Source organism: Globicephala melas, chromosome 9 (assembly GCF_963455315.2).
Source record: "Globicephala melas chromosome 9, mGloMel1.2, whole genome shotgun sequence".
Lineage (NCBI taxonomy): Eukaryota > Metazoa > Chordata > Mammalia > Artiodactyla > Delphinidae > Globicephala > Globicephala melas.
Genome location: NC_083322.1, coordinates 41,316,254 through 41,334,918, shown reverse-complemented (window position 1 = coordinate 41,334,918; position 18,665 = coordinate 41,316,254). Strand labels below are relative to the sequence as shown.

At 40.6% G+C, this 18,665-nt stretch overlaps 1 protein-coding gene across 1 annotated transcript in view; it reads right to left on the bottom strand.

The window, feature by feature from the left end:
* Nucleotides 1–4,843: 4,843 nt before the first annotated feature.
* Nucleotides 4,844–18,665, bottom strand: part of LOC138842807 (basic proline-rich protein-like) — a 31,106-nt gene continuing 17,284 nt past the window's right edge. The window contains exon 2 of the mRNA XM_070046273.1: nt 4,844–5,520. Coding sequence (XP_069902374.1) covers nt 4,844–5,520 — 677 coding nt within the window. The remainder of the gene's footprint in view (nt 5,521–18,665) is intronic.

Here is an 18,665-nt window from a genome sequence, read left to right as displayed (position 1 = left end):
AGTTAACACACTTCATGTAGTGTCTGGAAAACTCCACTATTACGCTCATGAGAGACTGAAAATGAAAAAGGTTAAAAAAAAAAAAAAGACAGGGCTTCCCTGGTGGCGCAGTGGTTGAGAGTCTGCCTGCCGATGCAAGGGACACGTGTTCGTGCCCCGGTCCGGGAAGATCCCACATGCCGCAGAGCGGCTGGGCCCGTAAGCCATGGCCGCTGAGCCTGCGCGTCCGGAGCCTGTGCTCCGCAACAGGAGAGGCCACAACAGTGAGAGGCCCGCGTACCGCAGGAAAAAAAAAAAAAAAAAAAGACAAAGTCTTAGTATTATAATTAAAATAATTTTGACCTCATGGATTCCCTCACATCTCAGAGACCTACCTCCCTCAAGGTTCACCATTCCACACATTAACCACTGAGCTAGTGTCTAGGATCCAGTTGTGACTCAAGAAATAGTTGCTGAATGAAGTAATGAATACCATACCTTGTGCTAGGTGTTGGGGACACACAAATGAACAAGACAGAAGTCCCTGGCCTTAAGGAGCTTAGATTCCAATGGAAGAGACAAATATTTACAAAACTGTGCTATCAGTACCACCACTGGAGTAAATACAAGATCCTGTGGGGTGTAAGAGGGTACCCTGCCCAATCTTGGGACATCAAAGAAGGATTTTAGAGAACATGATGAGACTTAAAGGAGAAAGCCAGGTAAGGAATGCAAGTATAAAAGGAGAGTGAAGTGTCCCAGACATAGGGAGAAGCAAGACTTGCTAGAGTTTAGAGAGAGAGCAAGCCATGGCAGATTGACCATTAATAAGAAAATGTATCATGTAAGTTTCCTGAGGGATAATTTGAAGACTTTATATAGGGGACTGACATAAGTTTAGAAAGTTCACTCTAGGTACAATGTGAAGAATGAATTGGAGTAAAACAGGGTGACAGGGCAGAAAGACTATTGCAGAGTTGAGGCAGGAGATAATATTGGCCTAGCTGGAATAGTAGTAATGGAGATGGAGAGAAATGCAGAAATTAGAGATATATGAGAAAGAAAAACTGCCAGGACTTTCTGATGGCTGTAGGAGGTGAGAGAGAGGGAGGGGCCGAGTATTAACACCCACATTTCTGGCTTAGGCAGTTGGGTTGATGATGATACCACTTAGAGACTGGGAACATAAAAGCACATATAATGAAAATGAGTTTAATTTGGGATATACTGTTTTGAGAACATCAAGACATTTATTTTGAGGGCAGTCAGGTATGTAGGTTTATAGAAAGGAGAAAGAACTGGACTAGAAATTTATACTTAGGAGTTATCAGCCTATATATGGTCACTGAGCCATGGAACTGAATGAGATCACTAAAGGAGAGTATAAAAAGTGAGATAGGAATAAACTGACTAGGATACATCTCTGAGGTACATGGACACTTAAGTGACAGGCAGAAGATAAAGGTTCTAGAAGGTAAAATGAAGCCCGAGATCTAGGAGGAAAGCTAGGAAAGTGTGGTTTCACAAATCAAGGGATGTAAATACAGCAGGTCACTAGTATCAAATGTTCAAGTAAAATTTTTTTTTAAAGTGTCCACTAGGTTGAACGAAAAGGTTGTTAGTGATCCTTGTTGAGAATTTCAGTGGAGTGATAGAGACAGAACCCAGAAATTTATTGAGTAAATAAATAATTCATTGAGTGAAGTTCCTGGGAAGGTAGGAAGAGACAGAATCCAAAGAGTAGGCCAAAGAGATGGAATACAGAGAACATGTAGAAATATGTGCCTCAGACGGGGGGACACCTGATCCATTGTGATGTCTGAAAGGTGGGTGTAGATGTAGGTAGGCTTATGAATGTGGAGGCAGGAAGTTGTTGGAGTTCTTCGCTGATGCATTCTAATTTTTGCTGAGAATAAATGAGGGAGTTGGTTTGAAAACAGTGGAGAAAATCTGAAGCGGCTGTTGTGGAAGAGAGCTAACTAGGGAAACGAGCATTGCTTGGCAAAGTTGAAGGCCCATTTAAGATTGGACATTATAAATATGTAGTGAAAACAATCCACATAGTCTATCCAGAATTTCAGGTCAGTTTTTGGTTTCTAAAAAGCTATTTCTGAATCAGAAGGTTAAGGTCTAGACTATATTTTATTTACAAATATAATACTGTAGACAGTGCAGTAGAGATCATGAAACTAATACAATAATTATCTCTCTCTCCATCCCCTCCCAATATAATTTATAATACACAGGTGCATGCACACAAACTCACACACATTACGTATAATATCATTGACTATTAGAACTCCTCAGGGAGGAAGTTCCATAAGATGTCATAATCTCACTGCTTGTAACCCTCCATTTAATTTTCAGTGGAAAGTGGTGAAGCTATTATTGTGTGGGATGGAATTTGTAGGACAATATGAACAAACCTCAGGCAAAGAACTTATTATTTATATTAAGAACTTATCCATTTTTCAGAGAGCAAAATAACAAAATTCACCTCTCTCACATCCATTAAGAGATTCCCCTCAAAGAAACATATCCACAGAGATGGGAGGCAGAGATTTTCTTTTTTATAAACTATTAGATTTTATTAAACAATAATGGTATTCAGAATAATTTTATATTTTAAAATAATCTGTGCATAGGTAACATTTATTAAGCATATACTATGGACTGGGCACATCTAACTCTCACAAAAACTCCATTAGATAAGTATTACTCCCATTTATAGATGAGGAAACTGGATCACAGAAAGGTTAAGAAAGTTGTCCTTGGGCATTTGGCTAGAAAATGGTAGAGGTGGGATGTGAATCCACGCAGTTTGACTCCAGAGGCCACACATTTAAATTCTCTGCTGCACTGCCTTCTTCAAAGAAGAAATTTAACAAAATTTTCCAAGTAAAGGGCTCCTGTGAGGTTTCAGAAATTTAACACAATGATTGGTTGAGCAGACAAATTGTAACACACTTTATGAGCAATTTAGTAACAATGGAGACTTCAGAAACAGTATCAAGAATAAGCTGTTTCCTTAGATAAAATTTCCATTAAAAATTTACTTGGAAACTTTTCAAGTATACAGAGGAGTGCAGACAATAGTTACAATTTAACACTCATGTATCCTCCACCTACCTTTAATGTTTTGTCACATTTTCTGCAAATTATTTTTGGTAGAAAATGAAACATTCTATGAGGTGAACCCAGTTACATTCCCTTCTCCTCCTCTCTGGCACTAACCGCTACTCTGAATTTGGTATCTATCATTTCCTTACATGATACACAGTTTGAGCTCACAGTTTCTTGTTTTTAAACTTTTATTTATTTATGGTATACCATATACATCTTTCTGTAAGTTGCTTTTTTTCTCAATTTATGTTAATGAACTCTAAATTAATATTACTAATAGTTTTAGTTCATTAATTTCCATCTTTTAGCATTCTGTGTACGTCAATCTGTCCAATAATGTAACTTGTTCATCCATTCTCCCGTAAGTGGACATTTAAATTGTTTCACTAATATAAGCAATGCTGCTATGAACATTCTTGTGCGGGCTCATAACTACATATGTATATATTCTATAACATGCAGTTTAACAGGAAAGATAATACGTGTGCATGAACTATACAAAGGAAGACAGCGATTAGTTTTTATGAAAGGTACAAAAGATCACGGGTTGTTCTGAGCAATACGAGGCTACTTTCACTAGAAAATATTTAGGGACGGCTCCAACGACCAAGCGACATTCACTGCTAATTAATAGTACGAGACCACACATTTTAACCCTTAATTACTCTTTAACTGATACCCAATAGTTTCACGTGTGTCCATTCAGTTTCTCAACTAGAGTGTGAGCGCCAGGAGGACCGAACCGGGCACCAACAGGCTGAGCCAATACGAGTGTGACCGTGGAGAATCCGCAGTGGAAGCTGCAGCAGCCGACCTGCTGGCTGTGCCAGGCCACCGGAAAGTGACAGCGCGAGGGCAATGTCGGGGCAACCAGGGCCTAATCTCACTTTTCACTCCTAAAGTCAAAGAAGCTGAGGAAACAGGGACGGTGGGGGCACAGACACCTGCCTCAAATTGTCTCTCCACTTAACTCACAATGCTGCCAGGTCAGTAGCTAGGAGCGGAAGCGTGTACGCGGCCCCTGCCCTGAGCGTAGCCCCCAAGTCTGGCCTCTTCGCCTTACGCCAATTTCGTAAGGAGGCGCAGAGGGCAACCCCGAGGCTCCCCCAGCTCCAAAACCTGACGTGAATTTGCGCGGGGCTCCACCGACGGCGGCCATCTTTGATTCGGGCAAAACCACACCCTCGCATCCCACCGGCCACTCCCTCTCAGCGTCCCCAGGGTTTTCACCCACAAACGTAAGGCGTTAAACTTGGAGTGCTCAAGAAACACGCATAGAGGCCTGACTATCCATGACCCCGGAGGTGCCAAATGCCGCCAATTTTAACATGGTAGCCAAACCCGACCAGCAGAGAAGGGCTGACGCCAATGAAGTCATGCTCGAAAAACGAGCAAGTCGGTGGGGCAGCGATGAAGTAATCTCGCGAGATCGAAGCCAGCCTCCGCTCGGCCCGGAAGCCTCGACTGAGGGGGCAGAGGGGCTGAGGGGCGGAGGGGTGGAGGGGCGGAGGAGGGAGCAGGAGTCGGGCGAGAGCCAGTGGAGGAGTCCGCCTGCTGTCGCCTGCGTAAGCGAAGCAGCGACGCCGGGCGGCTACGCCGCGGAATCGGCGTAGGCGGCTTTGGAGAATCCGCGGGCTACGCTGCGCCCGGGCTGGTCGCGGAGGGGGGAGGGGATGTCGGTCAGTGCGAGATCCGCTGCTGCTGAGGAGAGGAGCGTCAACAGCAGCACCATGGGTGAGTCTCAGCTCTGGGCCGTCCCGACTCGGGTCGGCGGCTCGGGACGCGGAGGGGCTCTGCGGCCCCCTGACCTGGTGGGGGGAACGCCCTGAGGCGAGGCGGGGGGCTGCGGCGAAGGGAGGTGGGGTGGGGGCGACGGCGGGCCCGGGGTGCGGCGGCGGCGGCGGGCCCGGGGGGAGGGGAGGCGGCGGCAGTGACAGTTTGAATTGAATGTGAGGAGAGCCGAGGCGGCGGCATTTCCTGTGCCGCGGCGGGCGGGCCTGGGGAGCCGGGAGACGTGAGCCGCGGCCTCCGCCGCCGCGGCCCGAGCAACCCGAGCGGGGTCGCCTTCGCCGGGCCAGCCGGCTTCACGGCCCTGCTTCCTTTCGTCGGCGGTCGCAGGACCCGCGGCGGAGCTCCTCTCGTGGGGAGTGGGCCTGGCGAGGAGGGTGGGGATGTGTGTGGGCGCCCGGGTGAGGGTGCTGTGTGGGCCGGCCCCGGGAGGGCGGCGGCGGGGAGGGAGGAAGAAGGATGCACCAGGCTGAAGCTGCGGTGGAGGCGGCGGCTGCAGCGGCTCCAGTGACTGTGTCGCCTCCTGGCTCCCCTTCCCGCCTCTGGGGCTTCCTTTCCTCAGGCGCGGCCCCGAAGGCCGGTGGATGGCGGGCAAGGCTTGAGCAAGGAGGATAAGGAGCCTGGTTTGGGCTTAATTTTTAAGAAAAAGGGAAAAGAGAATATTTAGGAAGGGCGCCCTCCCGAGGAGCGGAAGGGGTGGGAAGGGTCTCTGGAAAAGGGAGGGAGTTGGAGATTCGGATTGGTGATGTTTAAGGAAATTAATTTTTGAAAATAGTTTAGTATTCTCATTTATTCTCTTAAGAAGGCTTTTTATTTCCTTTCCTCCTCCACGTATTGGAAAAAGAACAAGGCCATTTCATTCACATTTTCCACTCCCAAGTTCCATTTCATACTGTGTATAGTAGGAAGTAAGCAATTGAGATTTTTCTAACACATTTCCATTTGCTAAGTTACATTTTGAGAGTACACTTTTCAAATCTGGGTTTTTATAGTGCAGGGAAAGAACTTGTAAGATCAGGTGTTTGCTTAGATACCGAGATAATTTATTCTTGCTACTTATATTGTTATAGTTCAACTTAACGATTTCTTTTCGCGTTGTTATTTTGATGAAATGGAAGGATATTTTCCTTGGTGCCCTTGATAATCTAAATGAACAGATAATCTAGATTCAAAAGCATTTTACTCGTTTTACGTATTTATGTACATGCAGGTGATGAGTATGGTCAGCCCCCCCCACCCCCCAAGTTTATAAGCAAGTTGAGGAAACTCTTTAGGCATTAAGTGTACAGGTATGGATGAACTTTATGAAATCCTGATAGACTAAAGGATAGTGCCTTAGCAGGATACAAACAATTAAGAAGCTAGTTAAATGCTGCTTGGATCCCTTATTCCTCCAAATAGCAGGGGAAGGAGCATGGCATTGGAGGGCGGTCAGGAAACAATCTTTCATCCCACCCAGCTGTTCAGTGGGTGGGGCTAGAGGAGATTGGGTTGACTGGAGCTATGAAATAAATGTGGAAGCTACATAGATGGTTTGTATGGTAGCATTGTGTACTTCTGTGTTGGGACAACATGATGGAGCCAGGTCTTCTCAATACAGTTATTAAAAATATCACATGCACTCTGAGGCTCACAGAATTGAAGTTCATAACTGAGAAATTTATTTTGTGTTTATGTGAAGTAGATTTTAATTTACAGAAAGAATATTATAGTTGTGGAAATCAAGAAATGTTTGGTTTCTGGTTTTGATTTGGAGATAAGGTATTCAATACGTAACTACATGAAAGGTAAATTATGTATCAAATACAGTTACCTATAGATTATGTTTCAGAAGTTTGTTATGAAATTGATTCTTTGGATTTGTGTATTTTCCCATAGAAATAATCTTAAATAAGTACATGACAGGACTTCTGAGCTGGTGTGAGACAAGGTGGGACCGCTGGCAGACTTTAGAGCAATTGTCAAGAATTAGAAATGACAACACACACACACACACACACACACACACGCGCGCGCACACACACACACACACACACGGAGAAGAAGGAGTTAGATTTCCAGTTCTCAATAATGGGGAGTGGTCAGATGAGTAGACCAGTTGGAGTGAAGATAGTGCAAGAAGATAGTGCAAGAAGTGAAGATAGAGCAAGTTGGTTTCAGACTTGTAAATTGATGGTATGCATATTCACTATAGACTCTATTCTGGGATTTGCCAACAGAGCATTGTTATCTAATTAAATTACCAGCTGAGAACATTTTTCACATTTTGAGCTAATAAACTGTCTTCAGTTTTTGATTAGAGGTTGAACATTTTTATTTTAACTTTAACATTTATGCATTTTACTAAATTTTGAGACAAAACTAACTTTTGTATTTTTCTGTACAAAGTTTGGACTGTAAATGACATCAGGTTTATTGTACAATGAAACTGATGTAGAAAAAAATGTGTTTTTGAGGAGTAGAATTTTAAGGTAGCGTGATTATGGGTTAGGCTTGCCAGATGAGAGCATACTGTTAAATGTAGACTGTTGGTCTCTATAGCAGTGTCTTGCAAACTGCAGGATGAGACCAATTAGTGGGTCTTGAAATCAATTTTGTGGATTTTTTCCAATAGTTTCTAAAAAGTAGGAAAGAAATTAAAAAATAGCAGTACATTGCACTTGGTAAAAATTTGGGGGGGATAAATTTTGTTTTATAAGTATTGTGTATTGAGCTGGGATATAACATTTTTTTGAAATTAAGAATTGTGATCAAAAAAGTTTATAAAAACACTTGGGGGATGTGCAGTATGGATGGGTCAGGTCGAATGTCTTTAAACTTTATGGTAGAGGTTGGAGGTCTTAGTGTGAGGAGGGAAGACTAAATGCTGTTAAGTCTATGTGGCTTTTTCTTATATTTGATTAATTTATTCTATACTTTATGTAGCTAGTGTGGTTAGAGAATCTGGGGCCTACTTCTCCTTGAGCAGAGATCATCTCCCAAAGTCATATAGAAAGCAGGGTTGATAGTATTATGACATTAAATATGTCATTAAATATTATGTCTCTGCTCTTGACCTCGAGGAGAAAAAAAATTTTTTTGGCTTGTCCTTTTGCATCATTGAAGATCAAGAGAGCCAAATTTTGAGCAAGAGCCTGGGGAAAAGGGGCCAAGAAGGCAGCTTGGTTTGCATTCAGTGTTGAAGGCCTTAGGTGAGACACACAAAAGGTCATTGTGATTCATACCTTGTGCAGTCTAGCTCTGCAGAGGTAGGGATTACACATAGGGGTTTGAATTCAAAGTATTAATAATAACAGAAATATAGTGTAATGACTAAGAAAAAGTACTTTGGTGTCAGACAGGCATGAGGTCAAATCCTGGTTTTGCCACTTACTAGATGTATCAGTCAGGATAGGTTAGGTTAATGCTTCTCAAACTGATGAAGGACCTTTTTTCTTCTTTTTTTAAATTTCCAGTTCACTGTTGACTGACAAAATTGTAAAATAGAAATTACTGCAAATTTTTTAGTAATGAAGATGGAATTAAAAAGGCAAAACTAAAAGCCGCAATTTTTAAAGATCCAATAGACATAAAATTATTCTGGTATAAAAATTTCCATTTCTATGCTCTCTATTTTTGTACTTCTCTGGTGTAAACCAATAAACAATCAGACTGGCTCCCTGGTGCACAGACCACACTTTGAATAGCACTGGGTTAGACCATGCTGCAGTAACAAATAGCCCTAAAAGTCTTAGTGGGAGTAGCTTAAAGATGAGATCTTGCCTTTCATGCTAAAGTTTATGTACTTTATTTTAAGCCAATGTTTTTTAACTTCAAAAGTACTTGAAGACTGAGAAGGGTACATAAAGATCCCCTAAGGTTGGGGAGTAAAGCCTGATCCTGCTTACATTATTTTGAAGTTTATCTTAGGTATTCATGTGACATTTATTTTAGGTAATCATGTGACATTTGCATTTTATCTATATTTGTTTGACTTATGTACAATATAAAGATGATCCCCACTCCTTCTTCCACACCAAACTGGAAGTAAAAATTGACTTGCCTGAAGATGTAATATGTTAATTCTGTTGTTTTGTTTACCTCTGGGGCCACAACCAAGTACTTTTGGTAGCTTCGTTTGAGGTGAGGCTCAGGTCACGGTTTCTCAAACTGGGCACTAGTGCAGTTTGGAGTTTTAGAATTCTTTGAGGGGCTGTCTTGTGCATTGTACAATGTTTATTGGCATCCCTGGATGCCAGTAGCACTGGATGCCAATAGCACTCCCCCTCCCCAGTGGTGACACTGAAAAAAAATGTCTGCAGACATTGCCAAATGTCACCTGAGGTGGCCAGATTTAGAACCATCACACTAGGTGATGGAGAACCATTGAAGGATTGTAGCAGATGGAGAAGAAAAGAAGTCTTTCTTAACTATCTAGTCTATAATTCTTCCTCCTAGAACGCCTACCACTTAAAACTTAGTATTTCTCAAACTTGGGAGTCAGAATCGCCTAGGTAGCTTGTGTGTTTGTGTAAATTTATCATTTAATTAATGAATTTTTGCAAAACATGATCGGTAATTACTGGATATACAACATTATGGTAGATCAGTATTTTCCAAAATATAACTGATGAACCTCATGCATGGGGGTCATCCAGAACCTCTTGTTAGAAATGCAGATTAACTGGTTCTCACCACAGACCCAGTGATTCATAGCCATTGAGAGGGGCCCAGGAGTCTGCATTTCTAAATGCTTTCCAAATTATTAAGTAACTTTATTGAGGTATAGCTTTCATACAATAAAATGCACAGGTTTTTTTTTAAATCATGTTTTCTTTAATCTTCACATACTGTGATTATGTTGTGGCAGAATGATGACAGATAATTACATAAGGTCAGCAAACATGGTAAAACGCACAGATCTTAAGTGTTCAATGAATTTTGACAAATATATACACCTTGTAGCTTTTATTTCAAACAAGACACGGAACATTTACGTCACTTCAGAGTTCCTTGTGTCCCTGTACAGTTATCCTCCTAATGCTCCAGGTATCTACTGATCTGATTTCTAGTATCTATAGATTAGGTTTTTTTTTTAAACAGCTTTATTGAGATATAATCCATCTACAGTTGACTCAATTAGATTGGTTTTTCTGGGTAGCTTTTTAAAGTTTTCTCCCCCTAACTTCTTCATTGTGAAAGATTTGAAATGTGAAGAGTGATTTTTGTACATACAAACAACAACCATATATCCCTCCTGCCCCCACCCATGATAGCATCAGGTACACATTTCTTTCTCATCTTTTAATTTTTTCTACTTAGTGTATCTTAGATTATTTTATATCAGTACATGAAGAGCATTCTTATTATATAGCTGCATAGGTCCATAATATGGATAGGCTATAATTTATTTAACATGTCCCCTTCTGATAGACATTTATTTCCAATACTTTGCTATTATAAACCTTGACGTGATGAGTAACCTGGGACATTGATCATTTCACATGTGTTAGCATCTCAGAGCTTTTGAGCTCTTTGACACAAGGCATTATCAGTTAAAGTGGTAGTATTGATGTTAAGTCATTACCAGCTGGGATTTCAAGACTCAAGTTCATTTATTTAACAAATATATATCTTGTGCCTGCTGTATGCTGGTCACTGGGGAAACTGAGTAAAATGCTGTGACTTTAGAAACAGAAGTCATTGTAATTGAGAGCTTAGGTTCTGGACTCAGACCTGGATTCACATCTTTAAAGCTTAACTGAACCTTGGACAAGTAACAGCTTTTTCTCTTTCCTTCTCTGTAAAGTGGGGATCATAAAGTTATTGGAGAATTAAATGAGAAAATACATGTCAAGTTCTTAGCCCAGCATATAACAAACACTCAGATGTTAGCTTAAAAAAAGTTATCAAACTAAATGGCAATTACTTTTCAGCCTCCATTGTAAGTTTCTTAAAGTCAAGGACTGTATTTTGTTCACTTTTGTATTCCCAACCTGACATTTTACATAGTAAATCATTTGTGGTATGATTTAAAGGTATGTAGAATGTACAGTGGAAGTACAGAGTGGGATACCTTTTCCAAACTAGAAAAAAGTGAATCTTCAAAGATGGGTAAGAATGATTAGGCAGAAGAAGAGGAAGGATACTTATTCTAGGCTGAGATATCATGGTAGTGTAGGGTATGAGGCTAGAGAGATAAGTATAGATCTGGTGTGCTGTGCTGAGGATTTAAAAAAAATCGTTATTGAAGGATTTTAAAAGAAGAGTGGTGGGGCTTCCCTGGTGGCGCAGTGGTTGAGAGTCCGCCTGCCAATGCAGGGGACACGGGTTCGTGCCTCGGTCCGGGAAGATCCCACATGCCGCGGAGCGGCTGGGCCCGTGAGCCGTGGCCGCTGAACCTGCACGTCCGGAGCCTGTGCTCCGCAACGGGAGAGGCCACAACAGTGAGAGGCCCGCATACAGTAAAAGAAGAGTGGTAACTATGATATATTACCACTGTGATAATTCCAGTAGGGATAGATAAAGTACCAAGGTGGGGCTATCCAATGGAGGGTGGTTAACTTAGCAGCCCTAGGACTGAAGGCTAAAGGACAGAATTAGGGCAGTGGCAAAAGGTATGAAGTGTAGGGGATGGTTGTGAGGTTAAGTAGTACGTGAGGAGATGTAGGTAGTGAGTAGTGAATCCATAGTATCTGAGCTTTCTGGCTTGAGTGAATGGTTGGTGAGTAGATAACCATTTCTTGAAAGAGGTAATTTAAAACATGAAATCAAGAGGACTGCAGGACAGGTAAGTGAACATGTCTGGTAGAGTCTCAATACTAGGAGAGACATCTAGGATAGAAAATAAGCATTTTAAGGTTTTTGTAAATTTATTCATTTGTGCTTTGAATTTTTATGTTTAGTAATTGAATCTGCTATATTGAACAAAAGCTGTACTCTAGTTTGGTCAGTAAATTTTTTGGTACTGTTTTTTTAAGACTTGGTATTTTTGGTTTGGTGAGTAGAGTTGAAGGAAATTGAAATAAAGTGATTTGTGTGAAATTTATGTGTTCTTCACAGTTAGACTGAGGTGACCAATTTCTTTCTTTTTTTAAAAAATAAATTTATTTATTTATTTTGGCTGTGTAGGGTCTTCGTTGCTGCATGCGGGCTGTCACTAGTTGCGGCGAGCAGGGGCTACTCTTTGTTGCGTTGCGTGGGCTTCTCATTGCGGTGGCTTCTCTCGTTGTGGAGCACGGGCTCCAGGCGCGTAGGCTGCAGTAGTTGTGGCTCTGAGGCTCCAGAATGCAGGCTCAGTAGTTGTGGCACACGGGCTTAGTTGTTCTGCATCATGTGGGATCTTCCCGGACCAGGCATTGAACCTGTGTCCCCTGCATTGGCAGGCGGATTCTTAACCACTGTGCCAACAGGGAAGTCCCGCTGATTTCTTGAGTAGTACTAAAATGTTTAGTTATTAAAAATTGTTTATTGGTACATTACAAAGCAGTAGCTGTTTCAGACTTTCTTGCTAATGTTTCTTTATATGAGTGACGTATCCTTAGACAAATTGTCCATTCAGACTAATCAGGGTTCTTTCTTTCTTGAGGAAGATTTTGGTATATATTGTCAATCAGTTTTAGAGAATACTAGAAATATTTTGAGTGAGATAATTATTTGTATAAGAGGAGGCAAATCTTCATAGCAATTTTATCTTGGTGCTTTCTGTTTATACTATTAAAATAACTAGGGTACTCCCTCATTTGTTACATGTAGCATTCTGGGGTCTGTACAAGGAAAATTTTTTCAGTAACTAGTATACCTTCAAGCATCAACATTTTAAACCATTTTTAATTTTAAAAAGTTTAATAGATATACTTATTTCCTTTTACGATTAATTTAAACAGATAAACCAGGTGGGAAAAAAAGCCATTAAATTATTTCAATCACTGAAGTTTGATTTGTGTTTTCTTAATTACATTTTTTTTATGATTGTAATTAGTCGTATATTTGTGGTTAGTGGTTCTTAACACTGGTTAGGCATTGGAAACACTTCCAATGCTTAATACACTTGGAGGCTCATTAATTCACTAGGTGTGCGGTGGGGCTCAGAAATATGCATTTTAAGTATTTTAGGTAATTCTGATGAATAGCCAGGGTTGATAACCTCTGATGTAAATTATATATTATGAGGTAATATATGTAAAAGTACTCTGTAAACTCTTAAATTTTATACAAAAGCAAGGTATTATTCACTTAATATTTAATGATATTTTTCGGTGTATTCACCTATAGGTTATTTTAAGTATTTATATGGTGTTCCAATGTTGATATCCTAATTATCTAGCCATTTATTATTTTGAGACATTTAGTAGTTTCAGTGTTTTAGAATTTATTATAAAGAGTATTTTATTTTATTTATTTTAAAATTTATTTTATTTAATTTATTTTTGGCTGTGTTGGGTCTCTGTTGTGTGCACGGGCTTTCTCTAGTTGCGGTGAGTGGGGGCTACTCTTTGTTGTGGTGCACAGGCTTCTCATTGCGGTGGCTTCTCTTGTTGTGGCACATGGTCTCTAGGTGTGTGGGCTTCAGTAGTTGTGTCCCAAGGGCTCTAGCATGCAGGCGCAGTAGTTGTGGCACACGGGCTTAGTGGCTCTGCGGCATGTGGGATCTTCCCGGACCAGTGATTGAACCCATGTTCCCTGCATTGGCAGGCAGATTCTTAACCACTGTGCCACCAGGGAAGCCCCTATAAATAGTATTTTAAGAAGTATCTTTGGGGCTTACTACTCAGTAGCCACAACTACTGAGCCTGCGTGCCACAACTGCTGAAGCCCACGTGCCTAGAGCCTGTGCTCTGCAACAAGAGAAGCCACCACCATGAGAAGCCCGCGCATTGCAATGAAGAGTAGCCCCCACTCGCTGCAACTAGAGAAAGCCCGTGTGCAGCAACAAAGACCTAATGCAGCCAAAAATAAATAAATAAAATAAATAAATTTATTTAAAAAAAAAGAAGTATCTTTAAACCTCTTCTGCTTTCCCTGGTTATTTTCCCAGGTCATTTGTTAGTTTAGTATCTTAAATTTGTTTTTAATTTATATTTCTTATATTACTGGAGAGAGATTTTTGTTATGTATAATCCAGTTAGCTTCCCTACTTTCGTTAGAATATACTGAACTTGTTAAAGGCACTATCAGGAATATTTGGTTTTGTGCTGTGACTTATAATATGGGTCTATTAAATAATGCAGCATGAGAGTCGTTTTTGTTTTTAAATTATACATAGTTTTTCACATTTTTCTGCTCTCATGGATGTCTTCTGTCCTTGAAGTTTGTAGCTATCCAGTTTGCTGTTACAAATCTTTGTGTTTTAGCTGCTCAGTCTTTATTTCCTGGTTCATTTCTTTTTTAAAAACTAATTAATTAATTAATTTTTGGCTGCGTTGGGTCTTCTTTGCTGCGCATGGGCTTTCTCTAGTTGCGGTAAGTGGGGGCTACTCTTCGTTGCGGTGCGCGGGCTTCTCACTGCGGTGGCTTCTCTTTGTTGCGGAGCATGGGCTGTAGGCACACAGGCTTCAGTAGTTGCAGCACACAGGCTCAGTAGTCGTGGCTCACGGGCTCTGGAGCACAGGCTCAGTAGTTGTGGCACACGGGCTTAGTTGCTCCACAGCATGTGGGATCTTCCTGGACCAGGACTCAAACCCATGTCCCCTGCATTGGCAGGAGGATTCCTAACCACTGCGCCACCAGGGAAGTCCCTGGTTCATTTCTTTACTGAAGTTCTGCTATCTGTTAAGTATTGGGTTAGATTTCCATTTCTAATTCCCAGCTATATTCTGTACAGTATATTCTGACATGCTGAGTGAAAAGGAAATTAAGTAGAAATGATTCCTGTTTTATGGATATATAAAATAATGTGCAAATAGAAGACAACCATGAAAACCAAAATATGTATTCATTGTATAATTTGCAAAACCACAGTTGCTCTGAGTACAACTTGTAGTCTGTTTTCTGATTACTGAGAAGGGCAAATTGAGTAGACATGAGAACTTGGCATGAAAGGATTAAATTAGTGATCTTAGATAGAACTATAGTCAGTCCTGTCTTGTGTTTTGTATTAGAATATCAAAATTGATCTAATACAGAAAAGTAGGAGTTACTTAACCAGGTGATTAATTCAACTGTGAGCCTAAAAGATAACTAGAATAACTTATCTGGCAAACCAAAAATACTTGTTTGTGTTTGACCATGGTGCTGTGCTGTTAAAAAGTAATTATATAGATGTAGTTACTTTTTTTTTTTTTTACTTCTTTGAAATTTTCGAATAATTGTAGACTTGATGAAAAGTTGTAGCCTCTATCTTTTTGAAAGTTAAATATTTGGTGAACATGGACGAAGTGCAGAAGTAATACCAAAAACATGCATATACAGTGTGTTATTATGAGATAAATGCACCATCAACATTAGTACTAGCCAGGAGCAAGGGAAAAGGGAAAAGTTTTATGCTTGATGGCGACATCTTTTATTTAAAACTGTGTTGAAGGTTTCTGGATAGGGCTGGGAGATGCCATTGCTTTTTAATTGAAGGATGGGTGTTGTTTGTTTTTTGTTTATTTATTTATTTATGGCTGTGTTGGGTCTTGGTTGCTGCACACCGGCTTTCTCCTAATTGTGGCACGCGGGAGCTACTCTTCATTGTGGTGCATGGGCTTCTCATCGCGGTGGCTTGTTGCGGAGCATGGGCTGTAGGCGCGTGGACTTAAGTAGTTGCAGCCCGGGGGCTCAGTAGTTGTGGCACACAGGCCCTAAGGTGCTTGGGCTCGTAGGCTCTGGAACGCAGGCTCAGTAGTTATGGCACACAGGCTTAGTTGCTCTGCGGCATGTGGGATCTTCCTAAACCAGGGCTTGAACCCGTGTCCCCTGCATTGACAGGTGGATTCTTAACCACTGTGCCACCAGGGAAGTCCCAGGATAGTGTTCTTATTCACTAGTGGATTCCATTTAACAAATTAGAATCTAACTAAGGTGAACAATACTTTTTTTCCTAATGAGTGGTTTCCTCATTGGTCTTAACTGCTTTCAGACTCTTCTCACTTCATTTAATGAATCTTTGTAAGATTATTGTACTAAAACACTACTTTCATAAAATAATTGGCCTATTGTAGAACTTTAAATATCTTTCAGTTATAGTACAAGCTTCTAAGGTTTTTGTTAAAAAAACAAAACAAAACAAACAAACAAAACCAAAACCTTATTTCCTGGGCCCTACCAGCAACATTCTAATTCCCTGCTTCTAGGCTAGGGCCCAGGTATTTGTTTTTATCAAGCTTCCCAGATGCTTCTGATTATAGCCAAGTTTGGAAATCATTTCACTGCAAGGTAAAAGCCCAGAGGCCTTAATAATAGCTGTTGTGTATTGCACAACCACTGTAACAACTGTCTTTTTTTTTTAAGGGGGGAAATAACATTTTAAATATTTATTTATTTTTGGCTGTTGGGTCTTCGTTGCTGCGCGTGGGCTTTTTCTAGTTGCAGCGAGTGGGGGCTGCTCTTTGTTGCAGTGCACGGGCTTCTCATTGCAGTGGCTTCTCTTGTTGTGGAGCACACGCTCTAGGCGCGCGGGCTTCGGTAGTTGTGGCATGTGGGCTCAGTAGTTGTGGCTCATGGGCTTTAGAGGGCAGGCTCAGTAGTTGTCGTGCATGAGCTTAGTTGCTCTGCGGCATGTGGGATCTTCCTGGACCAGGGATTGAACCCATGCCCCCTGCATTGGCCGGTGGATTCCTAACCACTGTGCCACCAGGGAAGTCCCACAACTGTCGTTTATTGTGCTTATTGTATCTGAAGTACCAAATATTTCAAGTATTTCTTATATATTTTCTAATAACCTCATAAATATGTTATCCCAGTCTAAAGCTCAGAAAGGTTATGTAACTTATCCACACAGAGCATAGCTTTAAGTTACAGCAGGTGCTAGAATTCAGATTTCTAACTATATTTATACAGTGGTCCCCCCTTATCTGTGGAGGATACGTTCTAAGATCCCCAGTGGATGCTTGAAACCACAGATAGTACCAAAACCTATATATATATACTGTTTTTTCCTATACATACATACCTATGATAAAGTTTAATTTATAAGTTAGGCATAGTAAGAGATGGTCAACAATAGCTAATAATAAAGGAGAACACTTGTAACAATATACTGTAATAAAAGTTATAAAAATGTGGTGTTTCTCTTAATCAACTTCTTCAACTCTGCCAGAAATGTGACAGTGGCTTCTTCATTGGCAGACTCAGCCTCTCCAGTAATTTTTATATTTTTCAGTCCAAATCTATTCTTGAATCTGTGTAACCATCTCGTATATGTAGTAAATGGCTTGGTGTCACTCCTTTTAGGGGATCCCTTGCTTGCTAAGTTTTCATATAGACTCTATGCTTTCTGGCGCGACATGGTGCCCTCAGTTGGAACACACTTTATGTTGATGCCTTCCACCCACAAATTTAATGCCTTTTCCATCCTAACTAAGCATTTATTATACACTGTGGCTGTAACTTTGCAGTTTGAGGTGCATCGGCAAAACTAGCAGAAATTTCTTTTTCCTTCTGTATTTCACGGATAGAAGATTCCTTCTTACTATAGATCTTAGCAACCTCAGCATACAATTTTTTTTTCCTTATTAAATCAAGATGTTCACCTTTTCACTTAAAGGAAGTACTTTACAAAATCTTCTCTTTGGCATATCTGAATTGCCAGCATCGCAACTCTCGTGCTTTGGGGCCATTATTAAGTAAAATTATGAAGTAAGGGTTCCTTGAACACAAGCACGGCAGTACCACAACAGGCGATCTGATTAACAGAGAAGGCTACTAAGTGACTAACAGGCAGGATACACTGGACAAAAGGATGAATCATGTCATGGGCTGGACGGAGCAGGAAAGCACTGGAAGGTGTGAGATTTCATCATAGTACTCAGAACTGCACACAATTTAAAACTGATGAATTTCTTATTTTTGGAATTTTCCATTTAATATTTTTGGACCGCAGTTGACAGCTGGTAACTGAAACCTCGGAAAGCAAAACTTGAGATAAAGGGGGACTACTGTACTGCCCTATGATTCTCTAATATGTTTTTTCATTAAAAACTTAGGAAGTCATTTTAGGGTCTCTGCTTGGCTTTTTCTTCCATTCAGATCAAATTATGTTTTGTATTCTTGCTTTGCGTATGCTGTTCTTACCTACCTTGAAGTTGCATTCATCCATTAATGAAGGCCCAGCTCAAAAGTACTCATTCGGGAGACTTTACCCAACTGAGTCTTTGATCCTTTCCTTGCCTTAAACTCCTTTAAGACTGCTCTCTTAGTAGGTAACAGCATTGTCAGTGTTTAAAAATGTATTATCAGTTATTTATGCTTAATATTACAAATATTGTTGGGGTAGTGTTGCAGTATTGTGATGGGTGGCATGCTTTTTTGAGCCTTCCACTGATCTTTACTATATATAGTACTGATCTTGAGTAGAATGTTGTTTTTATAATGAAATATGTTAAAGACCTTGGTTATGGAAAAAAGTAGAATTTGCTGTTTTGAGGTATCAGATTACTTTGGTTGCTTCAGTAGCTCAACAAGGCAGGCGTTTCAAATCTTTTGTTGTAGAGTAAATTTATAAACATACAGAAACATTTATCACAGTCTATTAATAATTTCAACAGTAATAATTTACTTTGCAATGCAATTTTTTACAAGTATTTTCTTAGGAAATTTATTAGTCTGCTAGGGCTGCCATAATAGAATACCACAGATGAGGTGGCTTAAACCAG